Source organism: Podarcis melisellensis, assembly GCF_964234715.1.
Source record: "Podarcis melisellensis genome assembly, chromosome: 6".
Lineage (NCBI taxonomy): Eukaryota > Metazoa > Chordata > Lepidosauria > Squamata > Lacertidae > Podarcis > Podarcis melisellensis.
Genome location: NC_138538.1, coordinates 8301852 through 8326312, shown reverse-complemented (window position 1 = coordinate 8326312; position 24461 = coordinate 8301852). Strand labels below are relative to the sequence as shown.

Here is a 24461-nt window from a genome sequence, read left to right as displayed (position 1 = left end):
GGGGGTGCGGGCAAATGAGTTTCCAGGGCCGGATTTTAGGCAAAAAACAGGTTCAGGGGGTGAGTGTGGTTGTGGATATGATGTTGCTATTGAGTGGTGGAATAAGAGGACACTAGAGGTCTCTGTTCAGCTTTTCCCCAAAAGAACCCATTACTTGAACAGGATATGTCTAATCTGTACTTTATGAAGCCTTCATATGAGCACATAACCTCCAACATTTCTCTGATGAAAATAGGGACATCATCATAATGATTTTACTATTTATACCCCACCAATCTGGCTGGATTGCCCCAGCCACTCTGGGCAGCTTCCAACATATATAAAAACATGATAAAACATTATTTTAAAACTTTCCTATAAAGGGCTGCCTTCAGATGGCTCAGGGGTCAGATAACTCCGTACCCTCCAACATTTCTCTGAAGAAAATAGGGATGTCCTAAGGAAAATTGGGACATTCTGGGATGAAATCAACAACTGGGACAGCTTCTGCAGATCAGGGACTGGCTCTGGAAAACAGGGGCACTTGGAGGGTCTGTAAGCAACTGCAAAAGCTGTGACATGAGCCTGTGACACCCTCATATCCTGTCTAAAACAGTGACTCCCATGGAAGCTATACTGTAGTTTGTTTGTAACAGAGCTATAGTCCCCAGCACCCTCAACCAGCTGCAGTTCACATGATTCTTTAAGCCATGCCTGTCAAATTGACATAAGAGTGCTTTAAATGTTTGGTACAAATGTGATTTTAGTTACAGCCTAGGGAGATAAGATTGATGGGGGTGGGGACGAAGGATTAGCATCCCTTTGGTGCTTTAAATTGCACATCACACACACACATCATCCCCCCAGTTCTGATGTTTTAGGGCCATAGCTCAGTGGCAGAGCTACGAAATGGCCCCAGGCTGAATCCCTGCCATCTCTGGGCTGGGCTAGGGGAAACCCCTGCCTGAAACCCTGAGTGAGCCATTGCCAGTCATTGTTGACAACGCAGGGCTATATGGACCAATTGTATGACTATCACTGGGGACTCTTCTACGTTTGACGGCACTGATATGCTGGCACCAGGTGCAAGATGGGCCCAGCTGGAGGGTCTAAGGACCAAGGCAACAGACTGAGGGCACCGTCAGCAGCTGCTGGGATTTGGCAGATTTGGGTTTTCGGATCTGGGTGAAGTTGCCCTGTGTGGCAAGGCACCAAAATGCCACATTCCCTGGCAGATAAAGGGCAAACGAAGTGTCACGCTCAGTGGGAGTGCTGCTTTAGCATAGGGTTACCAGAAGTCCCCGGATTTGCGAATCTGTCCCCAGACAAATTCCGTCCCCGGATTGTCCCCAGATTTGCAAATCTGTCCCCCTGGAAATGTGGCAGTGGCAGCCTCAGCAGCGCGGAGCCAGCCTGGTGGAGCAGTTGGCTCTGGCTGGCTTCAGGAGCTGCTCGCTGCGGTGGCGCCCGCCATTTTCCCTCACTGGAAGTCCCCATGTGATGTGTCTTGTGCACAACAAATCATTTTGGGACTTCCAGCGAGGAAAAATGGTGGGCTCCACGGCAGCGAGCAGCTCCTTAAGCCAGCCAGAGCCAACTGCGCTACCAGGCTGGTTCTGGGCTGCTGATTGCTGCTGCCACTGCCATTGCCACTGCCAAAGTGAAACCAGGGACGTCCGGCAGTACTCATCTCCTGCCCCCTTCCCCCTTTGTTTTGACTGATTGGGGGGCACTCAGGAGTAACAGGCGGGCAGCGCGCCATTGCCCAGATTTTTTTTAAAAAAAACCCTGTGCATTTATGTTTAACAGGGTGTGAAAGAAGGGCTTTTCACCTTTATACAATATGCATGTGTGCTTGGGCCCAAGGTCTTTTCCCTCACCATTCCCACTACAGTGGTACCTCGGGTTACAGACGCTTCAGGTTACAGACTCCGCTAACCCAGGAATAGTACCCCAGGTTAAGAACTTTGCTTCAGGATGAGAACAGAAATCGTGCTCCAGTGGTGTGGCAGCAGCAGGAGGCCCCATTAGCTAAAGTGCTTCAGGTTAAGAACAATTTCAGGTTAAGAACGGACCTCCGGGACGAATTAGTAATTTCGTTGTCCCTGAGAGGGGGCAATGACAATAAAGATATTACTGTATTATTATTATTATTATTATTATTATTATTATTAAGTACTTAACCTGAGGTACCACTGTACTGACTCCCTGTTGCTACTCAGCTCCCCCCCCCAAAAAAAGTGTCCCTGGATTCATTGAAAAAAAATCTGGTAACCATACTCTAGCATCACAGAAGGACTCTGAATTAGATCACATGGCTTGTCCATAAGTCTGCAGCGATCTAGTAGGGAACAGCAAAATGCTCGGCTCCATTCTGCTCACTGCTTGCCTTTTATGTTATTTGCTCTTTCCTGCCAGGATGGGCAAACCATCAAAAAGATTCGTACTACTTTGCTGTCTTTCTGCCGTCAAAATGTACATAGAAGGCTCTTCGTGGCAGGGATCAATGGAATAGGAAGATCAGAATGTATGCTAATGGTGCCGTGAGGAAAACCAAAACACTGTCTTATGTCTCGACAGCATGTCCAGAAATCACAGCTGTGCTCGCCTCCATCTCGTCTTCAGCTGTTTGAGGAAATGTGCTTGCTTTTTTGAGACAGCTCTGCTCAAATGCTCGCAGTGCCCTCGAAACCTACGTCATCAAGACCTTTGGGGAGATGCCGGTGGCAGCGAAAAGAAAGGATCTATTAATATGCCAGCCAACCTGTCCATTCTTCTGCCGTCCACCTAGCAAAGTTTTGGCAGACAAGATTTTGCTCCCCGCTCCCTTCTCCTTTGGAGATATGACATCTGCAGAAGGGATGACAGGACGCAGGAAGAACATTTCCAAATGTCATCCTGTCCCCCTGTAGAAAATGCGAGCAAAGGGAAAAGGCGGTGAGAGGACTCTCGGACCAAAATAACTCCACTAGGCGAGCGTAGGAGTGAGAGTAGCTAAAGCCAATCGGCTTAACCTTGCCTGGTTTTAAAGGCTGCAGCCGAATCAGGAAAAATGCTGAATAAACTGGAAGTTTGGAGAAGAGAGCTCATGCGGTGTACAGTGGAGCCTCGGGTTACATTGCCTCCAGCTTACGTCACCCTCTGCTTGAGACCAGCACAAACCCAGAAGTACAGTGGTACCTCGGGTTAAGTACTTAATTCGTTCCGGAGGTCTGTTCTTAACCTGAAACTGTTCTTAACCTGAAGCACCACTTTAGCTAATGGGGGCTCCCACTGCTGCTGCACCGCTGGAGCACGATTTCTGTTCTCATCCTGAAGCAAAGTTCTTAACCCGAGGTACTATTTCAGGGTTAGCGGAGTCTGTAACCTGAAGCGTATGTAACCTGAAGCATATGTAACCCGAGGTACCACTGTACTGGAATCGATTACTTCTGGGTTTAAGTAAAGGACCCCTGACCATTAGGACCAGTCATGGCCAACTCTGGGGCTGCGGTGCTCATCTCGCTTTATTGGCCGAGGGAGCCGGCATACAGCTTCCGGGTCATGTGGCCAGCATGACTAAGCCGTTTACCTTCCCACCGGAGCAGTATCTATTTATCTACTTGCACCTTGTCATGCTTTCAAACTGCTAGGTTGGCAGGAGCAGGGACTGAGCTTCCGGGTTTGCAGAAGCGCTAAATCATGTGCGCGCATGCGCAGAAGCGACACTTTGGGCTGTGTCGTTTTTGGGTTGCGGCAGATCCCCGCCATAACCCAAGATTCCACTGTAATTGTTAAGAGTGTTGGCCTATGACCTGGGAGATGAGGGTTCAAATCCCCACTCAGCCATGGAGTTCACTGGGTGACCTTGGGCCAGTTCCCGCTTTTCAGCCTAACCTACCCCACAGAACTGTTGTGAAGATAAAACAGGGAAGAAGAGAATCCTTTCTTACCCTTGCCTGGCTAATTCAACAGTGGGATCCTCCATTAGATTTTAATCCTTGCTGGATCATGGAATTAAGAGGTTATTGGGGGGGGGTTAAAGGATTATTTAGATGTGATTCTTTGAATTGCAGTGATTGGGCTAGATGCTTCCAACCCTACAGTACCAGACCCTCCAAGTGTCCCCATTTTCCAGGGACATCCCTGATTTAGAGAAGTCATCTTGGTTTCTGATTTGATCCTGGAATGTCCCACTTTTCCTTAGGATGTCCCTATTTTCACTGGAGAAATGTTGGAGGGTATGGAGTTATCCGACCCCTGAGCAGTCTGAAGGCAATCCTGTATAGGAAAGGTTTTTTTAAAAAAATGTTTAATGCTTTATTATGTTTTCGTATATGTTGGAAACCACCTAGAGTGGCAGGGGCAACCCAGTAAGATGTGTGGGGTATAAATAGTAAAATTATCATCACAGAATAGTACGTCCCTGTTTTCATCAGAGGAAACAGCCCCGGCCCTGTATACCTGAAGGAGAGTCTCCATCTCCATCATTCAACCCGGACACTGAAGTCCAGCTCCGAGGGCCTTCTGGCGGTTCCCTCATTGGGAGAAGTGAAGTTACAGGGAACCAGGCAGAGGGCCTTCTCGGTAGTGGCACCCGCCCTGTGGAACACCCTCCCACCAGATGTCAAAGAGAACAACAACTACCAGACTTTTAGAAGACATCTGAAGGCAGCCCTGTTTAGGGGAGTTTTTAATGTTTCATGTTTTATCGTTTTTTTAATATTCTGTTGCGAGCCACCCAGAGTGGCTGGGGAAACCCAGCCAGATGGTGGGTATAAATATATTATTATTATTATTATTTATATTATTATTATTATTAGAGGGTATGCAGTACTGTGATTTTATGGACAACAAATCAGAAAACTGTCACACCCAAAAAACATGGAGGAAGCTCTCCCAAAGAAGCAATTATGGAGGTCTACTCTCCCCCTGCCCCACCGCCAGCTTTGCAGTAGATATTTATGAAACCAATTAGAGCAATTTGAACTCCAGCTCCTCCCCCCCTAAAACACACACCTTTCTCTCCACCTGGCTGATCACCTGTCTGCAGACTCAAATGGGCAGCCGTTACCACCAGCTGCCAGTTGACTATCTCCATTCTTTCCACCTCGCTGCACCTCCTTGCATTCTGTCACTACAAATTAACCGGCCGCTGAGACAGCCAAGCTACTTTGTCAGAAATTAAATGTAAAAGAGCAGGGGGTGTGTGAGGAGGAGAGCAAGGAGGGTTCGGAATGCATTTGCCTTAAACATCTAATCCCCAGGAGATCAGAAGGGAAGGCAGAAAAATAGGATAATTCTTCCTTTTTAGAGACTTAGAGCAGAGCAAAAGGAAGCCTCTCTCTCTTTCTCTCTCCAGGGGTTGAGAGTTCACCAGCTGCCTATGTAGACCAAACTAGGGTTCCGACAGGGACACGGGTGGTGATGTGGGTTAAACCACAGAGCCTTGGACTTGCCAATCAGAAGGTCAGTAGTTCGAATCCCCGCGATGGGGTGAGCTCCCGTTACTCGGTCCCTGCTCCTGCCAACCTAGCAGTTCGAAAGCATGTCAAAGTGCAAGTAGATAAATAGGTACTGCTCCGGCAGGAAGGTAAATGGCGTTTTCGTGCACTGCTCTGGTTCGCCAGAAGCGGCTTAGTCATGCTGGCCACATGACCCGGAAGCTGTACGCCGGCTCCCTCGGCCAATAAAGTGAGATGAGCGTCACAACCCCAGAGTCGGTCACGACTGGACCTAATAATGGTCAGGGGTCCCTTTACCTTTAGGGTTCTGGCAGGTGGGTGAGTGGGGTTTGTTTGGTTCACATGTGAATAAAAGGTGGAGCACACCACATTTCATTAAAAAGAAAGAGAGAAAGAAGTAGGGGAAACCTATTGAAGCATATTGACCCCAAGGTCCTCCTTCCTCCAGATGGTTTAAACGAAAACTCGCACCAGCCTCCAGCCAGCATGGCATCTGGGGGGCACCAGGTTGGCACCAGATGCAAACCTTCTTCATCAGACTTTTCCCCTTCCAAGGCTCATAAGCACCCTCAATGAACTACAATTCCCAGGGTTCTTTGGAGGAAGCCATGACAGCGGCATCAGTATTATACAGATTTCTTTTCCATGCCTGTCACTCCTCCACAGGTAAGGTCAATATTGTGGAGACGAACCTGCAAGTATCTGAGTGCATCTCCTCAAAAACATTCCCAAATATTCTCTTTCTGCTTGTCCCCAAAAGAGTTTCTAAGGCATGTGCCTTTATATGTGCACATCTACATGGAGACTGCTTAAATGTACAACAGGAACATACCACAATTTATGAAGGGAGACTTGCCATTATTTTTTATTGATTATAGATAAGTGTAAACTGTTAAAAAAATATTGGCTGATGTTTAATTTTAGTGTTTACTATTAGATTCTAATGAATTATTGAATATTGCTTTATTTGATATAAGTTGTTTATTTTAAAGTTATTGTGACTTCTCATATAGGATCAGATTGTTATTATTAATGTTTGATGTTTAAATATGTTTAAATATGTGCGGGAAGCCGCCCAGAGTGGCTGGGGCTATCCTACCATGCCTCTAGAATTTAGCTACTAGCTGTTTTCCAATACTGGTAGGTCCTTAAACAGTAAATTCTTATCATTATCAGATAGAGCTGTTCCTCCTAGGTAAGCTTAGTCCGAAGATGACTGCTGCTAAAACAACATCTGAGTCTCCAGCACAGAACTCTGGAGCTGTCCAGGGTACTGTAGTAGCCTTGGCTCAGCTCCATGCTGTTGAGGCCATTGCCCCAAACACAACACATTTCACTCATGTCAAGCAACAGCACAGAAAGGCAGGAGCCACAAGCGAAAACTCGCAAGGGCCTGCAGCCCAAATTTGCAACAAATCTAAGCCATTGGAGTGTGCAGGATGGAATAACGCATATTCTAAGTGCAACTATAACGTCCCCCTCCAAATCTGGGATTTTACAAGTGCTTAAAGGGAATGAAAGGGGTAGAGGGACGTGTTAAGGGCAACAGAAACCCAAACAGCAGTGTTATATCTGCATTGAAAGAGTTGAGGAAATTAATTTTCCACCCAAATCGTGCTAGGAGCCTGCAATGATTGATAGCCTTTTTTGGAGAGGCATTAAAGCACTGAATTGGATTCAGTTTATGGAAGAGTAATCTAATCCCCTCTGGCCCTCCCCTTTTCATTCTACCCTTAATCTGAAAGTGTGCAGGCGGCGTTTTGTCCGACAAGGCCCTCTCGGGCCACACTTTGATGTGAATGCTCCCCTCCCCTCTGTTTGTGCGTTTGTGTGTCTCCATCCCACACCCTCTTCTCAATCCTCTTGGCACTTCTCCATCCTTCCTTCCCTTGGACAGTTTCTGGCCGCGTTTGGACGCCCGCCTTGCTCACCTTCGAAAGTCCGCCAACCTCCAAATAAAAGCAGATGATGAAGATGTTCCAAGTGACCCAGATGGCTGTCCAGATGGCATACTGGGTGGAGAAAGAGAAAGAAGTCAAAGTTGCAGAAGAGGGAAAAAGCAAAACGAGCACAAGCTCTCCAAAGCTGGTGCCGCAGATGCAGAACATTCAACGCCACGATCTGAACGGCAACAAAGTCAGAGCCCTCTGTCCTTCTGGTGGCCTGATGGATTTCAACTAAGAACAAAGACTAAGCATTGGGTAGCAACAATGACCCCCCCCCCCGGGTGCTGCTGCAAAGGGCAGTTCACAGCAGTCGGTGTGAGAGGAGCTCTTAATTAGAGTGGCCATGTCATTATGTTATTCTAACCCATCCATTTCAGAACAAAAGACGCACAGTGCAAATATGTGGGGGGGGGATATAATCAATTACATATCATTTGAGGTCTGAAAGTAACAGCAGCAGTGAATACTGATCATATTTACTGGACTGATTTCCATTCCATTTCCAAATGCTGGCAATTTCTGACCCCATTTCTGTTTCCGCCAGAATTTTCTGACATCCCTAGTGTACATGTGGAATCCCCTGGATTCCAAATCAGGTCACTATAGTGACCTCCTTCTTCCTCCTCCCATACCGATGGTGATCCATTGCAGCCTGTCCTTCAGCTACAGACCAGAGGGTGATGCAACCGATGTGTTCATTGTCTCCAGAGATAAACTCTGTGCTTGTTTGTAGCCTTGCGGCAATAGATTGACTGGCAATCCTCGCTTTCCAAAATCATTGACGGTGGACTTTATCACTTGAGCAATGATGCCGGTCAATGAGGAATCTCCCTCCTCAATAACTGGCAGTGATAAACCCAGGCTTGGTTGGGAGATGGGTGGCGGAGAGAGGGTTTTAAAAATATACAAATCATCTGTCAGGCAGAAAAGCCTCCTTGATATAGATTTCTAGAAACCACGAGGAGAACCTGAGGCTTCAGAGACAGTAAATAGCATGGACCCATTCCAGAAAGGAGGTTTCTAACTCCACCAAAATGAAACAGAGCACCTCAGAGAACCAGGGGGGAAGATGCCTTTCATTTTGGTGGGCAAGGAAAACTTTCTGCCTAGCTCTGACCCGCCAAGTCAGGAACATTTAGCTCCACAGCTATTTGGAGCTGAGCAATGGCACCAAAGGGCCAGCCTTCCATCACAGAATGCAAAAGCCAGCGTTGGTGAGGCACGATTGGTCACCTTAATGAAAGACATTTGCACAGGGCAGCATGCTACAAACTGGCAATTAGGGCAGTGGCTGCTCATCCCATTAACAGCGCAGTAATTTAATTTATATCCAAAAGGCTGTGTAATAAAGTGAAGCGGCCTGATTAAAATAAATTATGCACACTCTGTTGGAAGCAGCAAGTGAAAAAAGGGCAGATTTGTTGATAATAGGAGCTGCCCCGCTGTCAGCGTCAGGGCCAAAGTATTGTGATGCAAATGCACACTGTATCTAGGAAAGATCCAAACCGGTTATGGGCCCATGAAGAGAACTATGTGCACTACTATCAAGGTCAGTGTGACACAGAAACCTACTGTACATGTGTGTGTGTGTGTGTGTGTGTGTGTGTGTGTACACTGCAGGATGACATTCCTGCTCACTTCCCCCTCCAACCCCACCCCACCCCTCACCACTTCAGCACCCCGCTTCCCCCTCTCCGAACTCACCACTAACCTTAACCTTGCCAACCCACCCATTGCAGCTCACCCAAACTGTTCTCGCTCCCTCTGTACATGCATTGAGAGTGGTGAATGGGGGATAAATAAGTTTCTTTCTTCCCTTTATTCTCCCCCTGCTCCCCGCTGCTGGCAGCACTGTGGAATGCTGCCCTTCGGTCCTCAGGACATATGATAAAATGAATTTATCACCCAATTAACCAAGTAGTAGTTTAATGGCAAATAGGGACCTGGGAGCTGAACCCTGGGATGTATTCAAGGTAGCGCTGAGGACAAGGTTTCGTCAGTGCAAGGATTTCTTCTTGTGCAACAGAACACTCCCCCCGTCTCCATCTCCTAAATCTGTTCTGGGGTTTCCCCCAACCCTCCAGAGCACATTTTGTGGGAGACTGCAGTCAAACATAACTATTCATGAGTGCTAGTTAGCGGTGTAGCTAACTGCTCAGGCATCTGGGGTGGTAGCTACACCCTGTGTGTGTGCCCCATGCCCGCAGGGCAAGGCACTCTGGGTGGAGTCCTCATGGAGTCTGCCTGCCACCTCCCCCTCAGCTGCAGGGCAGTGCAGTGCCTGCAGGTGCCCAAGCCACTGTGTCACTCTCAGGAGAGACGCATGGCTCAGGTGTGCTGCAGGCCCCAATGTAAGTGCTGACCCCTGGGTAAGTGGTGCCCAGTGCACTCCACTCCCCCCACCCCAGCTAAGCTGCTGCTAGTTAGTGCATGAAAGTGTTAAGATCAGAGAGTGCTCTTCCTAGACACAGCTAGGTCACTTAGGAAGCTAGGTCTGTAAGGGAGGAAGTGAAGCTGCTTCTGTTTCCTTTCTCTCATTTTCTCAGCACCAGGTAACCTACCAGGATGGGTGTGCCTAAACTTGCTCCAAGTTCAGACTGCATGTTTGAAACTATAAGCTGTATTTTGCACCCAAGGGTTATCTGCCTGTGCTTTCCTTGCTGCTACATGGAATAATGCATGAACCAGACCTTTACATTTAGTAAGTAAATCATTTTAAACTTACTTAACAGTGTGATCTGTTCATTGCGAGAGGAATAGAAAATGGGGAAAGTGCTATATGCAACTAAACAGGATGTACAAAAGGCTTAACAGCCTACATTCCTAACGCTTCACTGTGTTGCTTGACTTTGTGAGTTTAAACTCTGCTGCTGTAGCTCTCTCTTGCTGGAGTGTATGTTTAGTCCTGCTTTTTGAATCCAGGCATTCAGCTGATTCTTTTATTATTTATCCCATATACATGGGTCACAGGCATCCATATATTTTCAAAGATTTGGAGATGGCATGAAGCTCACACAGGGAGAGGAGAGTGGGGAAATCCCATTGCACTAGACCTAATCCTTGTGCTAGCACCAATATTCCATTAAATACCACCCCCTGGTTTCTAAGAGCCAGTCTTAAATTCATCTTTAGGAATCTTTTTTAAAAAACCAAACAGAACTTTGCTACTTACCACCACGATGTAGCGTGGCCTGTACTGGATTGTACCAAACAGGCCAAGGATGACAATGATTATGTGGAGGAAATTGGCAAGAATTGGAGCCCATTGGTATCCCAGGAAATCAAACACTTGTCTCTCTAAGGCAGCAAGCTGGAAAAGAAAGAAAAGGAGGGTGTGATTTCTGCACTGCAAGGGGCTTAGGCTGAATGACCCTTTGGGTCATTTCCAAATCTACAATTTATACAATCCTGTGATGAACAATTGCAAATTGAAGGCTTGCTTTGAAAATGCTTGTTTTTCAAAAAATGGAATTGTTCCTCTGTTGGTGGCAATCTCTGGACTGGCACAGTTTAGTGCAAACGATACAATCGTACGCAGCAAATTTCGGTTGCACGATTGAAGTGGATTTGGGCATAGTGCAAATGATACAATCGTACGCAGTAAATTTCGGTTGCACGATTGAAGTGGATTTGGGCACTTGTGCAACAAAGAAGCAGAGCTTTTTTTTTTGGTAAGGAAAGAGATGGGGAAATTACTTGAAAGTGCAAGATTGCAGCAACATCGGGCGATGTCGAATAGGCTGCATGCAAGCAAATTAGAATGATTGCTCTAAGTTTTCTGCCAGCAGCTCAGGAAGAATGCTCCATAGGAAGGACCTCTGGATGAGAACTCTGTCTAGTTCCTTTCCCCCATATCCTCTGAAAGTTCACCATACGCCAAGACCGACTGTGTACTGAAGAAACTAAAAAAAATGTTATGCTCACAATAAATTCAGCAGGGCAGTATGAACACATGCCAATTCCCTGTGCAGTGCATCACCCGTACATGCATTCATTCTGCCATATTTCGAACCTGCAAATATTTGAGGGTGATTTGCATCTGGGTGGGGAGGTTGCTGCAAAAGAAATGGGATTGACTACACACACACAAAGAGGCAATGTGATGCCTAGACAACAGGTCCTAATAAGCCAGGAACAGCAGTGGTATTCAGAGTCAAGAGATGTTTGCACAGATGGAACAAATGGAACAATGCCATGTTGAAATCAACCCAATGTACCTTAGTTACCCATGTCCATTAATTTCCATGTCTCTTGTCTGAGTATCACCCACCCCTTCTGTTTAATAGACTCATGCAGGAGAACTTTGGGGATCATGCCCACTGCCTCTTCTCTCATCTTTGCGGGATACAGCTAACAATCATTCTCGCTCTTCTTTTTTGACAGCTTTGAAAGCCGCATTCTTCAACTCCAAGGGAGCCAATTTAATTAAACAGCCAGACAGGTACCATCAGCAATCTTGCAGGAAGCATGCGAGCTACTGAATGAACAAGTCCCATACCTGGGAAAGTGGCACTGGAAGGTTATTATTCATTTCAAAATCAATTTTCTCTGCATCATCAGAGCCAGCGGCAATGTGTTAAGCCCTTAATCTTTCATTAGAAGGATCAAAGCACAAATGGCGGCGACATTTAGGAGTCCCGGATTCTGGCTGGCCGGCTGGAGGACACGTGACCGCAATCAGTTTATCCAATCGGGCATTTAATTGGCTTTGTTTGTTACTTTGAGCCCAGAAATGTAGATAAAGCACCAGCCCGTCCATATATTAGTTTACCTATTTAGCAAGGAAACCCTTCAGTGGTGTATGTTACATAGAGATAACCCATGCCTTCTGGATTTTGCGAGAAGTGAGCTTGACTTTGCTTGCTGCCTGCAATTGCTGGGACCAAAGAGTATCATGATCCAAAGCAGCAACTACAGTGGTACCTCGGGTTAAGTACTTAATTCGTTCCAGAGGTGCGTTCTTAACCAGAAACTGTTCTTAACCGGAAGCACCACTTTAGCTAAAGGGGCCTCCTGCTGCTGCTGCACGATTTCTGTTCTCACCCTGAAGCAAAGTTCTTAACCTGAAGCAGTATTTCTGGGTTAGCGGAGTCTGTAACCTGAAGCCTATGTAACCTGAGGTACCACTGTATATCTAGATTCCACACAGAATGTAGTTAAACATTTTTACAAAAGGGACTGGTGGCCATCAACTTAGATGGCTTTAAAAGAGGATCTGACAGATTCACGGAATAAAAGGCTATCAAAAACTAGTAGTCATAAGGGTTGTGTTCTCCCCGGTGGCATAGCGCAGGTTGCTGATGGCCAGGACAGGGTAAGTGTTGCGTCCCCTGGTGGGGACAGCCTGGCAGCGCTGGGCCATCAATGAGGAAGCTGTCACCGCACACCTCCATAGCTTCCATTTGGTCCTAAGTATGTTGCCTTGTTCATGTGCCATGGAATCTTGACTTCTGTCCCTTCTGCTTGCCACCGTTCCTGTACTGCTCTCAGCCAGAATGAAGATATTTTCCTTACTTTCCAGTAAGTGTCATTGTCCTTGTGTGTTGGGAGGGCAACCCAACCAAATCATTATCTAGCTCACAAGAAACATCAGAGCATATGCTCCTCTAAAAGAACAACTCCTATTAAACAAGACGGAAACCTGATTGAATTTTTTCTTAATCAATTATTTGGCAGAGTTTTACTTAATTAATCTGTCAATTAAATGTGCATAAATTTGCATGCACTAAAACAATGCTTCTGAAGCCAGAGGCTTTCTTTATGTTTCATCGTAGCCGTCATCGAAGGCATTCATGCCCTCCTACATGAGAGAAAGGGAGGTACACCTCCTTAGACATCTTGCCATCTGCAATTTTTAATTGCATTTTTTAATTGCATGGAAAAAAAGAGAGTCTGCTGTCTGTTTAATCGGTGGCAACTTCTTAACTGATGGACTAAATTTAACTAATTGAACACCACAGCTCCATACTTTTAAAGCATGCATGAAGGGATGAAGATTTTGCTGCAGGTTGCCAGGGGAAGCCACTTGGCTATTAGGAAACCTCCCAAGTCCTGAGATAGTCTGCTCATTTGGGAGCTTCCTGCCTCCAAAGCCCCGCCTATGATATCCTTGGAGATGCCTGATTGGCCACTGCAGGAAGCAGAATGCTGAACTAAATGGACTGTTGGTGTGATCATAGGGATGCGGGTGGCGCTGTGGTCTAAACCACTGAGCCTCTTGGGCTTGCCGATTGGAAGGTCGGCAGTTCGAATCCCTGCAACCGAGTGAGCTCTCGTTGCTCTGTCCCAGCTCCTGCCAACCCAGCAGTTCGAAAGCACACCAGTACAAGTAGATAAATAGGTACTGCTGTGGTGGGAAGGTAAACAGTGTTTCCATGCGCTCTGGCTTCAATCACGGTGTCCTGTTGTGCCAGAAGCGGCTTAGTCATGCTAGCCACATGACCCAGAAAGCTGTCTGCAGACAAATGCTGGCTCCCTCAGCCTGAAAGCGAGCTGAGTGCTGCAACCCCATAGTCGCCTTTCACTGGACTTAACTGTCCAGCGGTCCTTTACCTTTACCTTGGTCTGATCCCAGCAGAGCTCTTCTTAGGTTTACCTGACTACTGCCCAGTACCTGCCAGACTAAGCCAGCCAGTTCCCTTCTGTTTCTGCCATGTAGCCATTCCTTAGATGGTTTGCCTTGCATTGATTACTCATTTTGTCCCCTGCCCACAGACAACATTGCAGCTTGTGAGGCCAGGATTTGATCTTGGCAAGGGCCAGGGAATAAGTGCCCATGCTGGCTGCAGAGGTGGGTTTAGGGCAGCGTGACTGGTTCCCCTGCACTGGGTGGGGTGTGGGGTGTCACAACTATGACGTAGTGCATGCACAGAATGGAATACAAGAGGCAGGAGATACCAAATTTTGGGCTCACACAGGGCTCCGCTGAAATTTGAAAGACCAAAGTCTGCATCTGCTGGCTGGTATAAATTGGCATACAGAGGTCTGAGAGGTTTATGACATGGGCAGGCAAACTAAGGTCCGTGGGCCAGTTCCGGCCCAATCGCCTTCTAAATCCGGCCTGCAGATGGTCCGGGAATCAGCGTGTTTTTACATGAGTAGAATGTGTGCTGTTATTTAAAATGCATCTCTGGGTTATTTGTGGGGCATAGGAATTTGTTCATTTTCTCTCTCCAAAATATAGTCCAGCCAAGGTCTGAGGGACAGTGACCGGCCCCCTGCTGAAAAAGTTTGCTGACCCCTGATTTAGGAGATGCAAAGTTATTAGTTTATCAGATTGCACATACTACGACTGTCCTTAGTTACTGGGACCTCACTCTAATATCATTTATTTCTCAGATTTATTTCAGAGAGGCATTTTTAAAGCCCTGATGGATCAGACTATTGGCCCATCTGGTCCGGCATCCAGAGGCGAAGCACAGCCAGTGAACTTCTTTATCTGAATGGGGATTTGAACCCTGAACTCTCAGGTCCTAGCACAACACATTGCACCACTGTGCGAACGCCAATGTAGGTTTTGACCTGTTCCTGTAACCTACTGTAATTCAATCAGGCTTCTTGGCAGTGGCGCCCTCCCTGTGGAACGCCCTCCCATCAGATGTCAGGGAGATAAAAGAATTACATAACTTTTGGAAAACATCTGAAGGCAGCCCTGTGCAGAGAAGTTTTTAATGTCTGACATTTATTATTTTTTATATTTTGCTGGAAGCTGCCCAGAGTGGCTGGGGAAAAACATTATTATTATTATTATTATTATTATTATTATTATTATTATTATTGCAGTGGTTGTTGTTATTTCTAGCTGCGTATCTGTAATAGGAGGAAAAATCCTACCTCCATATACATGCTCTTTGTGATTAAATGAATGCAGATCAGGCTCTGATAAGCTAAATGAAAGCAGCAGGCAGAGCGGAGCAGAGTCTCTCACAATGATTGTCATTATGCAGATAGAGTGAAGGCTCAGTACTGATTCACGTAGCTGTTGCCAGACCTCCAGGTCTGACCTGAAGTCTCCAGGTTTGCCTTGCCCCTTCCTGGTGGCAGGTGCTGGGCTTGACTCTCCAGATGAATCAGAGGGTCTTTTATTGTCATAATAACAACAATAACAAAGGCAGCAGAAGCAATAACACTAAGAGGAACTTGCAAGCTTCATCCCGGCAGGAACTGGTTGTAACTTATAGAACAGACCCTCTAGGGAATTTGCTACTTTCTCCCACTTAACCTCCGTCTCCAGGACCCATGGCCATGACATTACCAGGGCTCTCTTCCCTTGACATCACCAGGGGCTAGGTCTCAGGTCTGTGCCCTGAAATTTCAGAGTCTGGGATGCTCCTGACTTGGCAACCCTAGATCCCTGGCATGAAGTTAGGTGTGTTATTTCTTTATTAGTTTTATTTATTCAATGAATTTATATACCGCCCTATACCCAGGGGGTCTCAGGGCAGTTCACAGAATAAAAACAAGATATAAAATCACAAAATACATAATAAAAATAAATGCAACAACCCAGTAGCACCCCTCCCCACAAGAAACACATTTTAAAAGGGTATAGGATATAAATTGGATCAACCAAAGGAATGTTTTTGCCAGGTGCCTAAATGAAGGTGCCAGGCAAACTTCCCTGGAGAGAGCATTCCACAGACAGGGAGCCACTGCAGAGAAGGCCCCGTTCTCATGTTGCCACCCTCCAGACCTCTCGAGGAGGAGGAACATGAAGGAGGGCTTTAGAAGATGATCTCAGGGTCCAGGTAGGTTCATATGGTCCTTGAGGTATTGGGGTGCTGAGCCATTTAAGGCTTTATAAGTCAAAACCAGCACTTTGAATTGGGCCCGGAAACTAATTGGTAGCCAGTACAGTCGGACCAGGATCTGTGCAATATGCTCAAACCGTTTTGCTCCGATGAGCAACCTGGCCACTGTTACAAGTATATCCACATTTTCAGCAGTGAAGGAATGAGATTACATGGCTGATTTTTGCATTCGTTGAAAATTGCACAGAAATTGTGGGCAGTGGCGTAGCGTGGGGGGTGCAGGGGGCCGGCCGCACCGGGCGCAACATCTGGGGGGGGCGCTTGCACCCGCAGCTCTCTGCCCCTACTAAAATCCACGAGTTAGGGGGTGCAAATTACTTGCCTTGCCCCGGGTGCTGACAACCCACGCTACGTCACTGATTGTGGGGAGTCAGCGACTCGTTAGAGGAACTAATACATTACTAGCAGTATGCACATCAAATTATAACAGCATGCATTTAAATGTGAGCCTTCACATAAAACACAGGTGCAGAGAGGTGGGGCATAATTTGACTCTTCTTCCCCAGAGTTCCCCCCACCCCAGTATAAATGTATCACCAGAAGAGGAAGGGGGTGTCATAGCTGGGGAAGAAAGACTTAACCTGCCTTGGGGAGGGAGAGAATTTTGCTTAACGGTTGCCATCAATTTGATTTTAATTAATTTTTATAATGAAATGTTTTTAGAATGTTTGATTATTTGATTATTTGATTGTTGTTAGCCACCCAGCTTTGGCTGGGGAGGGCGGGATATAAATAAAATGTATTATTATTATTATTATTATTATTATTATTATTATTATTATTATTACTCTGTCACTGTGCTGGGCCCGGGGGTAACCCATGAAACGCGGTCCAGGACTGGTCCAGAATCCAAAGGAGTCAGTCCAACAGGGCCAAGGCAGGACACGAGGCAGGAAACCACGCAAGGACAGGTACAGGATCAGGCAACCACGCAAGGACAGGTACAGGAGTCCGAAGGCCTTTTATCTTTGTCGAAGTAGCGGCAGGTCCTGATCCCTCAGCAACTCACCTCCCTGTTTTGCCTGAAGGCGAGCACTCCTCCTGCGAGTACTCAGATCTCTCCTTCTCTCAGACCCGAGTCTCTGCAGCTCGGGAGACGTCGGTGGGTTACTAGACCCAGGGGCTGCCTCAGCCTCCCCTGACCCAACCAGTAGTGGAGCAGCTGTAACTGATGGCCCAGCTGGAGGCTACAAGGTAACCCCTGCATCTGGAGCCAGGGCAGGCTCAGGCCCCCTGACTCGGCCCAGCTGGTGTTTGTTGCTGGGGAATCTGTGCAGACTGGAACTCTTCAGGATCAGGCCCCAGACTTGGTTCAGGTGATGCCTGAGGCAAAGGATCCAGTGCAGACTGTGTCTCTCCCAGGCCATCACAGTCAGAGAGCTGTCTTTCCAGGCAAGAATGATGCTCTGGGCAGCCAGTGTTTGGTAGCTTCTGGTGGGAAATGTCATTTTTTAATACTCAGATGTTTTAGGCAAGTGAGGAGAACAGAGGGAGGGGTCTGGTCTACTTAGTTTTGCCGCCATGACCATAAAGTGACCATTACTGTTCCTAAGTTAATGGTACGGTGTGTTTGGGACGGGGCATTTATTTCTCAGGCAAAAGACTGTGTGGCCCCCAAACACAATCTATTACCTTTCCCTCCCTGCGGCCACTCTGACCATAATTCTCCTTGCACTGTCAGGAAAGGAAACTTCAGAATAATATGTTAAGATTTAGAGTTAAGATAAATGAAAGAGGGTAAGGATTTCCTGATTTGATTATGTAAATGGGAATACAAAAAGGGGAGGTGTGAGGAGGTCAACAAAACAAGCAAATGAGTTTAAAGATACTTAAAAATGGATTTGTTTTTAATTTTTCTTTTTATCTTGTAATCTTTATTTTTTTATTTTTTCATCTTTCCTTTTTATGTATTTTTGTAATTTTTGTAATTTTTTCTTATTTTTTCTTTCTTACATGCTTTTTTTCTTTCATTCTGTAAACTTTTGTTTTTTGTAAAATCTCAATAAATATTATAAAAAAAAGAAAAGAAAGGAAACTTCAGAAAGCGGAGAGGAACGAGACAGATGTGCATCTTCAGAGACATCTGGAACATGAGTGCAGAAATATCTATAGGAGAATCTGGCACAGTTTCCCAAACTCCCTTCCAGATTCCATATTTGCACAGCAACGTCACCGATGCATGGAAACACACCCAGCCTGGATAATCCTTTGCAAGTGATCCTTGAGGCCTGCGGTGGATGTTAGTGCAAAGGGGACAAATCTGCTAAAGTGCTTAATGCTCCAACTCTATTAATTAGCAACAGGGATGCGGGGGAGTGGCAGGGAAGAGCAACCATCTGGCTTGAAAAAAAAGAAGAAAAGAAACTATCCAAGGTCCACAGGCAATAACAAACATAATGACTCAAATGAGTTGTGTACTCAAGACAGCTCAACAGGATCAGCTAAGCAAACTCATCGGCAAAACTGGCCCAAACTTGTTGGTTTTTCAAGAGATAGGAGGACTATAAGAACGGATCTGTTTCCTTCTTGATCTTAGTCATAGGGTTCATCCAGATGACCTGATTATTGAACATTCATCCTTTGTGGGGGGGGTATATACGTCTTCAGTCTTGAAAGAGGTACTGTAGGCATCTGAATGTCAGTTACAGTCGTACCTTGGATTCCGAACGCCTTGCGTGTTGAACGTTTTGGCTCTCAAACGCCGCAAACCTGCAAGTGAGTGTTCTGGTTTGCAAGTGTTCTTTGGAACCCGAACGTCCAACGCGGCTTCCAATTGGCTGAAGGAGTTTCCTGCAGCCAATCAGAAGCCGAACCTTGGTTTCTGAATGTTTGGGAAGTCAAATGGACTTCCAGAATGGATTCTATTCAACTTCCAAGGTACCACAGTACTGGAAACCACAGGAGGGAAGAGTTATTATTGCACTCAAGTCCTGCTTGCATCTGGTTGGCCGATGTGAAAATAGAATGCTGAACAAGATCTGCCTTTCTTCTCATCCATCAGGGCTTTTCTAATTTTCTTACACCTTCCCGTTAATCCTCAGTGCATTTCCCCATCATTCCCCTAACAACAAAAAGCCTGTTGTTGCTTTTTAAAAGGTGGATTTGTTGCAACAGAGCTTTAATCCACTTTTAATGGCACAAACCTAAATTTACAGCTTGTGCTTGACCGCCTCCTGCAGAAAAGGAGTGCCCTAGGGGCACCCAGGGACTGTGTCATAATAACACACAGGGGCATGGGAGCCAAAGCAGAAGTCTCAGCTCAAATAGGGACTGTAGCTGGGAGGGCCAAGTGGTGGACTTTCAAATTTCAGAGGCACCCTGTGGGACACCCAAATTGGTGCCCCCTGCCTCTTGCCTTCTGTTCTAAGTCATTGTTGCGGCACCCGTTCAGCTCGGTGCCCAGTGAGGGCAAACCAGTCACCAGTGGTGTGCGGTGACATTTTTTGTAGGGCAACAGTTAGGGCCAGAGACGGCAGCTTGCAAGGGCGATTGGGGGGAGCAAAGCCCTGAAAGCGTGACTCCCTCCCTAAGCCAGACAGAAGCTTCCTATCCGCAAATAGGAAAAAAAATAATGAACAAATTCCTATGACCCACAAATAACCCAGAGATGCATTTTAAATAAAAGCACATATTCTGCTCATGTAAAAACACCAGGCAGGCCCCACAAATAACCCAGAGATGCATTTTAAATAAAAGCACACATTCTACTCATGTAAAAACACACTGATTCCTAGACCAGGCCGGATTTAGAAGGCGGTTGGGCCGAATCCAGCCCCCAGGCCTTAGTTTGCCTTCCCATGTGCTAGTGGGAGTTGTCATCCAAAACATTTGGAGAGCACCAGGTTGGGGAAGGTTGATTTAAAGGCCTCTGCTCCCCTGGCCAGTGATGATCTATCAATAACTTTTATCGGCTTTTGAAAGAGAGAGGATGCTGAGACAAGTGGTCCCTAAATGCAACTACTCAGTGTCCTAGCGGCTTGCGGGGTTCAGGTGCCAAGATTTAACAGTGGCTTGACAAATTACGTGGGAGCCAAGTTGCATTTTTCTTTTCTTTTCTTTTTTAAAAAAGATAAATAAATAAAGGGGTTTACTTTCACCAGCATTCCAGAACAAAGCTCGACACAACTGTCATAACTGAGATGCGTGCAATTCCTTACTCCAGCATAAGCCCCCCCCTTCCTGGATCACTTAGCACCAATTAGTCACTCCCTCACACCTCATTTTATGCATTGCATGCTGGGGGGTGGGGGGGCAGGGAGGCTTAAGGAGTGAGCAGTACAGCCTAACTATGAATTATAGCCAGGGACGTTAGGTTATCTGTGCCAACTCAGCAAGAGCAGGGAAAATGCCAGAAAATGTGCTGTTGCCTGTGGAATGATAACACTATTCAGAAATCCATTTAAAAGTGTCAAAATGAGGGTGTGCATTGGAGGGAGGGGAAATTAACAGTGCGATCCAGTGTGGTTGGGTTGTGAGAGTGTTGGGCTAGCCCCTGAGAGACCAGGGTTCAAATCTCCTCTTGGCCATGGAGCTCGTCGCATGACCTTAGGCCAGTCGCTAGTTGTTGTTGTGTACATGGGACCCACACTTGCCAGTTTAAACTTGGCAAAGTCTAGTGCTTTCCCCCCAACTCCATCATTTCCATAACCATCCCCGGCTCAAAAGCCACCCAGCAGAGCCTAAGGTCAGGGCTTCCTTGCCCAATACTTGCTTGAGTTTATGAAATCTCTCTTTTTTCCCCCTTCCCCTCCTTCATTTCCAGCAACGGTTGTCAGGGAAACATACCTTGGGGGCTCTGAACTTCCACCCCAGCATCTCTCTCCAGCTCCGAGAGGTCAAAAGAGTAATTGAGCAAGAGGGGACTGTTTGCCACTCCGTCTCCAAAATATGTTTGGTCAGCACTGCCATTTAATAAAATAAACACCGTTCCATATTAGGTTCGGTCTGTCTTCTTCCTGGCACCTTAAAGCTGTTGACATTCAAAATTGCAAAACAGAAATAAAAGCAGAGAGAGGCTGATGGTTCCTTCAGACAGGATGGTTTCTTCAGGCAGACATCTTCTCATGCCTGGTGACAGACATGAGATTTCTACCAGCCCAACTGTTAAAAAGGGCTGCCTGTGGCTGTTGATCCATTTCTGCAACCAACAGCAAAGTGAGTTGTGTCCAAAGCATGGATTGCCCACTGGATCGACAACTCCCAATATGGAGGGTTGCTCTTTGCTGATTTAGGGCATGGTTGCATTGCTGCATTAATTTAAACCGGTTCCATTAAGTGGTTCGAAGCAAGGCGCCAACTAAGAGAGACCAAGATTTGCATAGTTTCACCACTGCGGGAGTTATCCCACCCGACACATCCCAGTATCCGAATTTCCAGTTGGAATTAAAGCAGGGCAGAACTGGCCCTGATGTTGGAATCCTGGAACGTTTACAGAACAGAACTGCTCCATTGCACTTATCCCTAAGATCGCAGTCCACCTCCCCAAAAATGTCCGAAGTGGTTGTTGTTATTTGTTGTTTAGTCATGTCCAAGTCTTCGTGACCCCATGGATCAGAGCACGCCAGGCACTCCTGTCTTCCACTGCCACCCACAGTTTGGTCAAACTCATGCTGGTAGCTTCGAGAACACTATCCAACCATCTCGTCCTCTGTTGTCCCCTTCTCCTTGTGCCCTCCATCTTTCCCAACATCTTTCCAGGGAGTCTTCTCTTCTCATGAGGTGGCCAAAGTATTGGAGCCTCAGCTTCACAATCTGTCCTTCCAGTGAGCACCCAGGGCTGATTTCCTTAAGGATGGATAGGTTTGATCTTCTTGCAGTCCATGGGACTCTCAAGAGTCTCCTCCAACACCATAATTCAAAAGCATCAGTTCTTCTGCAATCAGTCTTCTTTATGGTCCAGCTCTCACTTCCATACATCACTACTGGGAAAACCATAGCTTTAACTATATGGACCTTTGTTGCCTGTTTCCCCTCTACCTTTGAGTCCTAACAAAGTTCTTGAACCTGACCGCTGGAGTGCATGTGTTTGCTTAAGCTTCAGGGTTTAAGAATCCCCACATGCCTATTCGCTCGGCATCCAGGGCTACTGGGAGTTCAGAACTGAAGCTATAAGTGACCAGCATGATCTCCTGAGGTCTGGGAGAGACTCGGAGAGAGTGTGGGCTGCTGCTACACTCTAAGTAAACCACAAAGGTGCCAGCTGAACCTTTTAAAAAGTGATTGCTTTAGTGCATCCCAGGTTTCTTCCCATTTGATATTGCTGGAGTAAATGGGAGGGTGGTGGCAGCGACTACCGGAGAGTAAGACCCACTGGTAGCGCTGCAGGGCTGTTGTGCAACGAAAGGTGTGTGAGAACCTCTCTCAGGCACCCCCCTTTTGTCAGACAGATGGTTCCAGCTTTTGCAAAACCTGGTAAGAAGGAGCAATAAATCTCAGCCTTGAGTCATTCTGGGAAGTCACCCATCTGAACAGCGATAGGATGCTGAACTTGTTTCAGCCAGCAATTTCACACAGCTTGCATATCCTGGCTAAACACAAGACAACAAGACAATAATCCCTTTATAACGCTGCTTAATCAGGCACTCGAGAATGTAAGCCAAGGCAATCTACCAGGCATTTCGACGTTATTTCTGGTGGGGGTGGTGTTACAAATTTGGGATAAGTGTTGGAATATTTATTTTATTAGGAGGCGGCACAGATTCAACTTGCGGCAGCCAAATTCAGCACATGTGGTTTGTTTAGGATGGAATCATTTGAAGTAGGAGTGAGTGAGTGAAATTCATCAAATGGCCAACGCGGTTACACCCTGTATCCCATTTCACTGCAGTTTATCTGCTTGGATTTTCCCCCCATGCTGTTATAAAACACGATATGCCATGTTTTAGGTGGCAATGGGAATTTTTGAGGTAACCGGCCCACTCGTGGGATTGCAGGCTCATAGAGGTGCTCTAACGCAGGCATAGGCAAACTCCGGCCCTCCAGATGTCTGGGACTACAATTCCCATCATCCCTAGCTAACAGGGATGATGGGAGTTGTAGTCCCAAAACATCTGGAGGGCTGGAGTTTGCCTATGCCTTCTCTAACGCATATGAGGGGCCAGGATGGTGCAGTGGTTAGAGCAGGCATAGGCAAAGTCAGCCGTCCAGTTGTTTGGGGACTACAACTCTCATCATCCATAGCTATCAGGACCAGTGGTCAGAGATGATGGGAGTTGTAGTCCCAAACATCTGGGGGGCTGGAGTTTGCCTATGCCTTCTCTAACGCATATGTGGGGCCAGGGTGGTGCAGTGGTTAGAGCAGGCATAGGCAAACTCAGCCCTCCAGATGTTTTGGGACTACAACTCCCATCATCCCTAACTAACAGGACCAGTGCTCAGGGATTATGGGAGTTGTAGTCCATCTGGAGGGCTGAGTTTGCCTGTGCATGGGTTAGAGTCTTGGGCTAGGATCTTGGAAACCAGAGTTCAAATTCCCATTTAGCCATGAACCTCCTTAGGGGACCTTAGGCCAGTCACTACCTCTCAGCCTAACCAACCTCACAGGGTGGTTGTAGGGTTTGAATGCGAAGGGTGGAAAACCATGTCTGCCACCTTAAGCTCCTTGGAGATGGGGTGGGAAAGGATATAAATGCAATAAACAAAACAAACACATTTTCTCCCACAAGTCAGGAAAGGCTGTATGTGTGCTTCAATTCAAGTATGGAGCCCTAATAATATTGATGAAAGTGCCTTTGCCAATCCGAGGTCAGTGTGTCAGCTGTACCTGATGTCTGGCAGGGCCGGCCCTACCATTACGCAAGATGAGGCAGCTGCCTCAGGAGGCAAGTGTGGGGAGGCGGGCAGCAACACTGAGCTGTGTGTACACAGAGCTTCCCTTTAAGCCTCTCTGCCTGCCTGGTTCATTCAAGGGCAGTGGGGAATGCTGCCCCATTGCCAGTGTTGAACTGCCAGTGTGGCTGGATTCAGTACCTGGAAGGCAAGCACCGTCTTGTCCTCTGCCTCAAGCTACAAAATGTCTTGGGTCCAGCCCCAAGATCAGAGCTGACCACGGTGACAGAGTCTTAGCGGAAGGCTAAGACATGCTTGGCAGAAGCTGAAGGATTGCAAGGCAGAGCTGTAAGAAAAACACCGGGGCCTTGTTTGAATAGTAGGGAGCTTGGTATCTGGTGCTCTAGAATTAGCCCCACCCTTCAGTGTGGGTTCCATTAAGAATGCCTTATTATTATTATTATTATTATTATTATTATTATTATTATTATTATTATTTCATTGAATTTATATAC

General features: G+C 46.6%; 1 protein-coding gene across 3 annotated transcripts in view; it reads right to left on the bottom strand.

The window, feature by feature from the left end:
- The window catches only part of NKAIN4 (sodium/potassium transporting ATPase interacting 4), a gene marked incomplete at its 3' end in the record, with an annotated part of 97996 nt that overhangs the window by 44134 nt on the left and 29401 nt on the right, over window positions 1-24461 (bottom strand). For all 3 annotated transcript variants that reach the window (XM_081917348.1, XM_081917347.1, XM_081917346.1), the window contains exons 2-3: window positions 10542-10679; window positions 7355-7435 (exon numbers count right to left, since the gene is read on the bottom strand). In XM_081917348.1, coding sequence (XP_081773474.1) covers window positions 7355-7435; window positions 10542-10679 — 219 coding nt within the window. The remainder of the gene's footprint in view (window positions 1-7354; window positions 7436-10541; window positions 10680-24461) is intronic.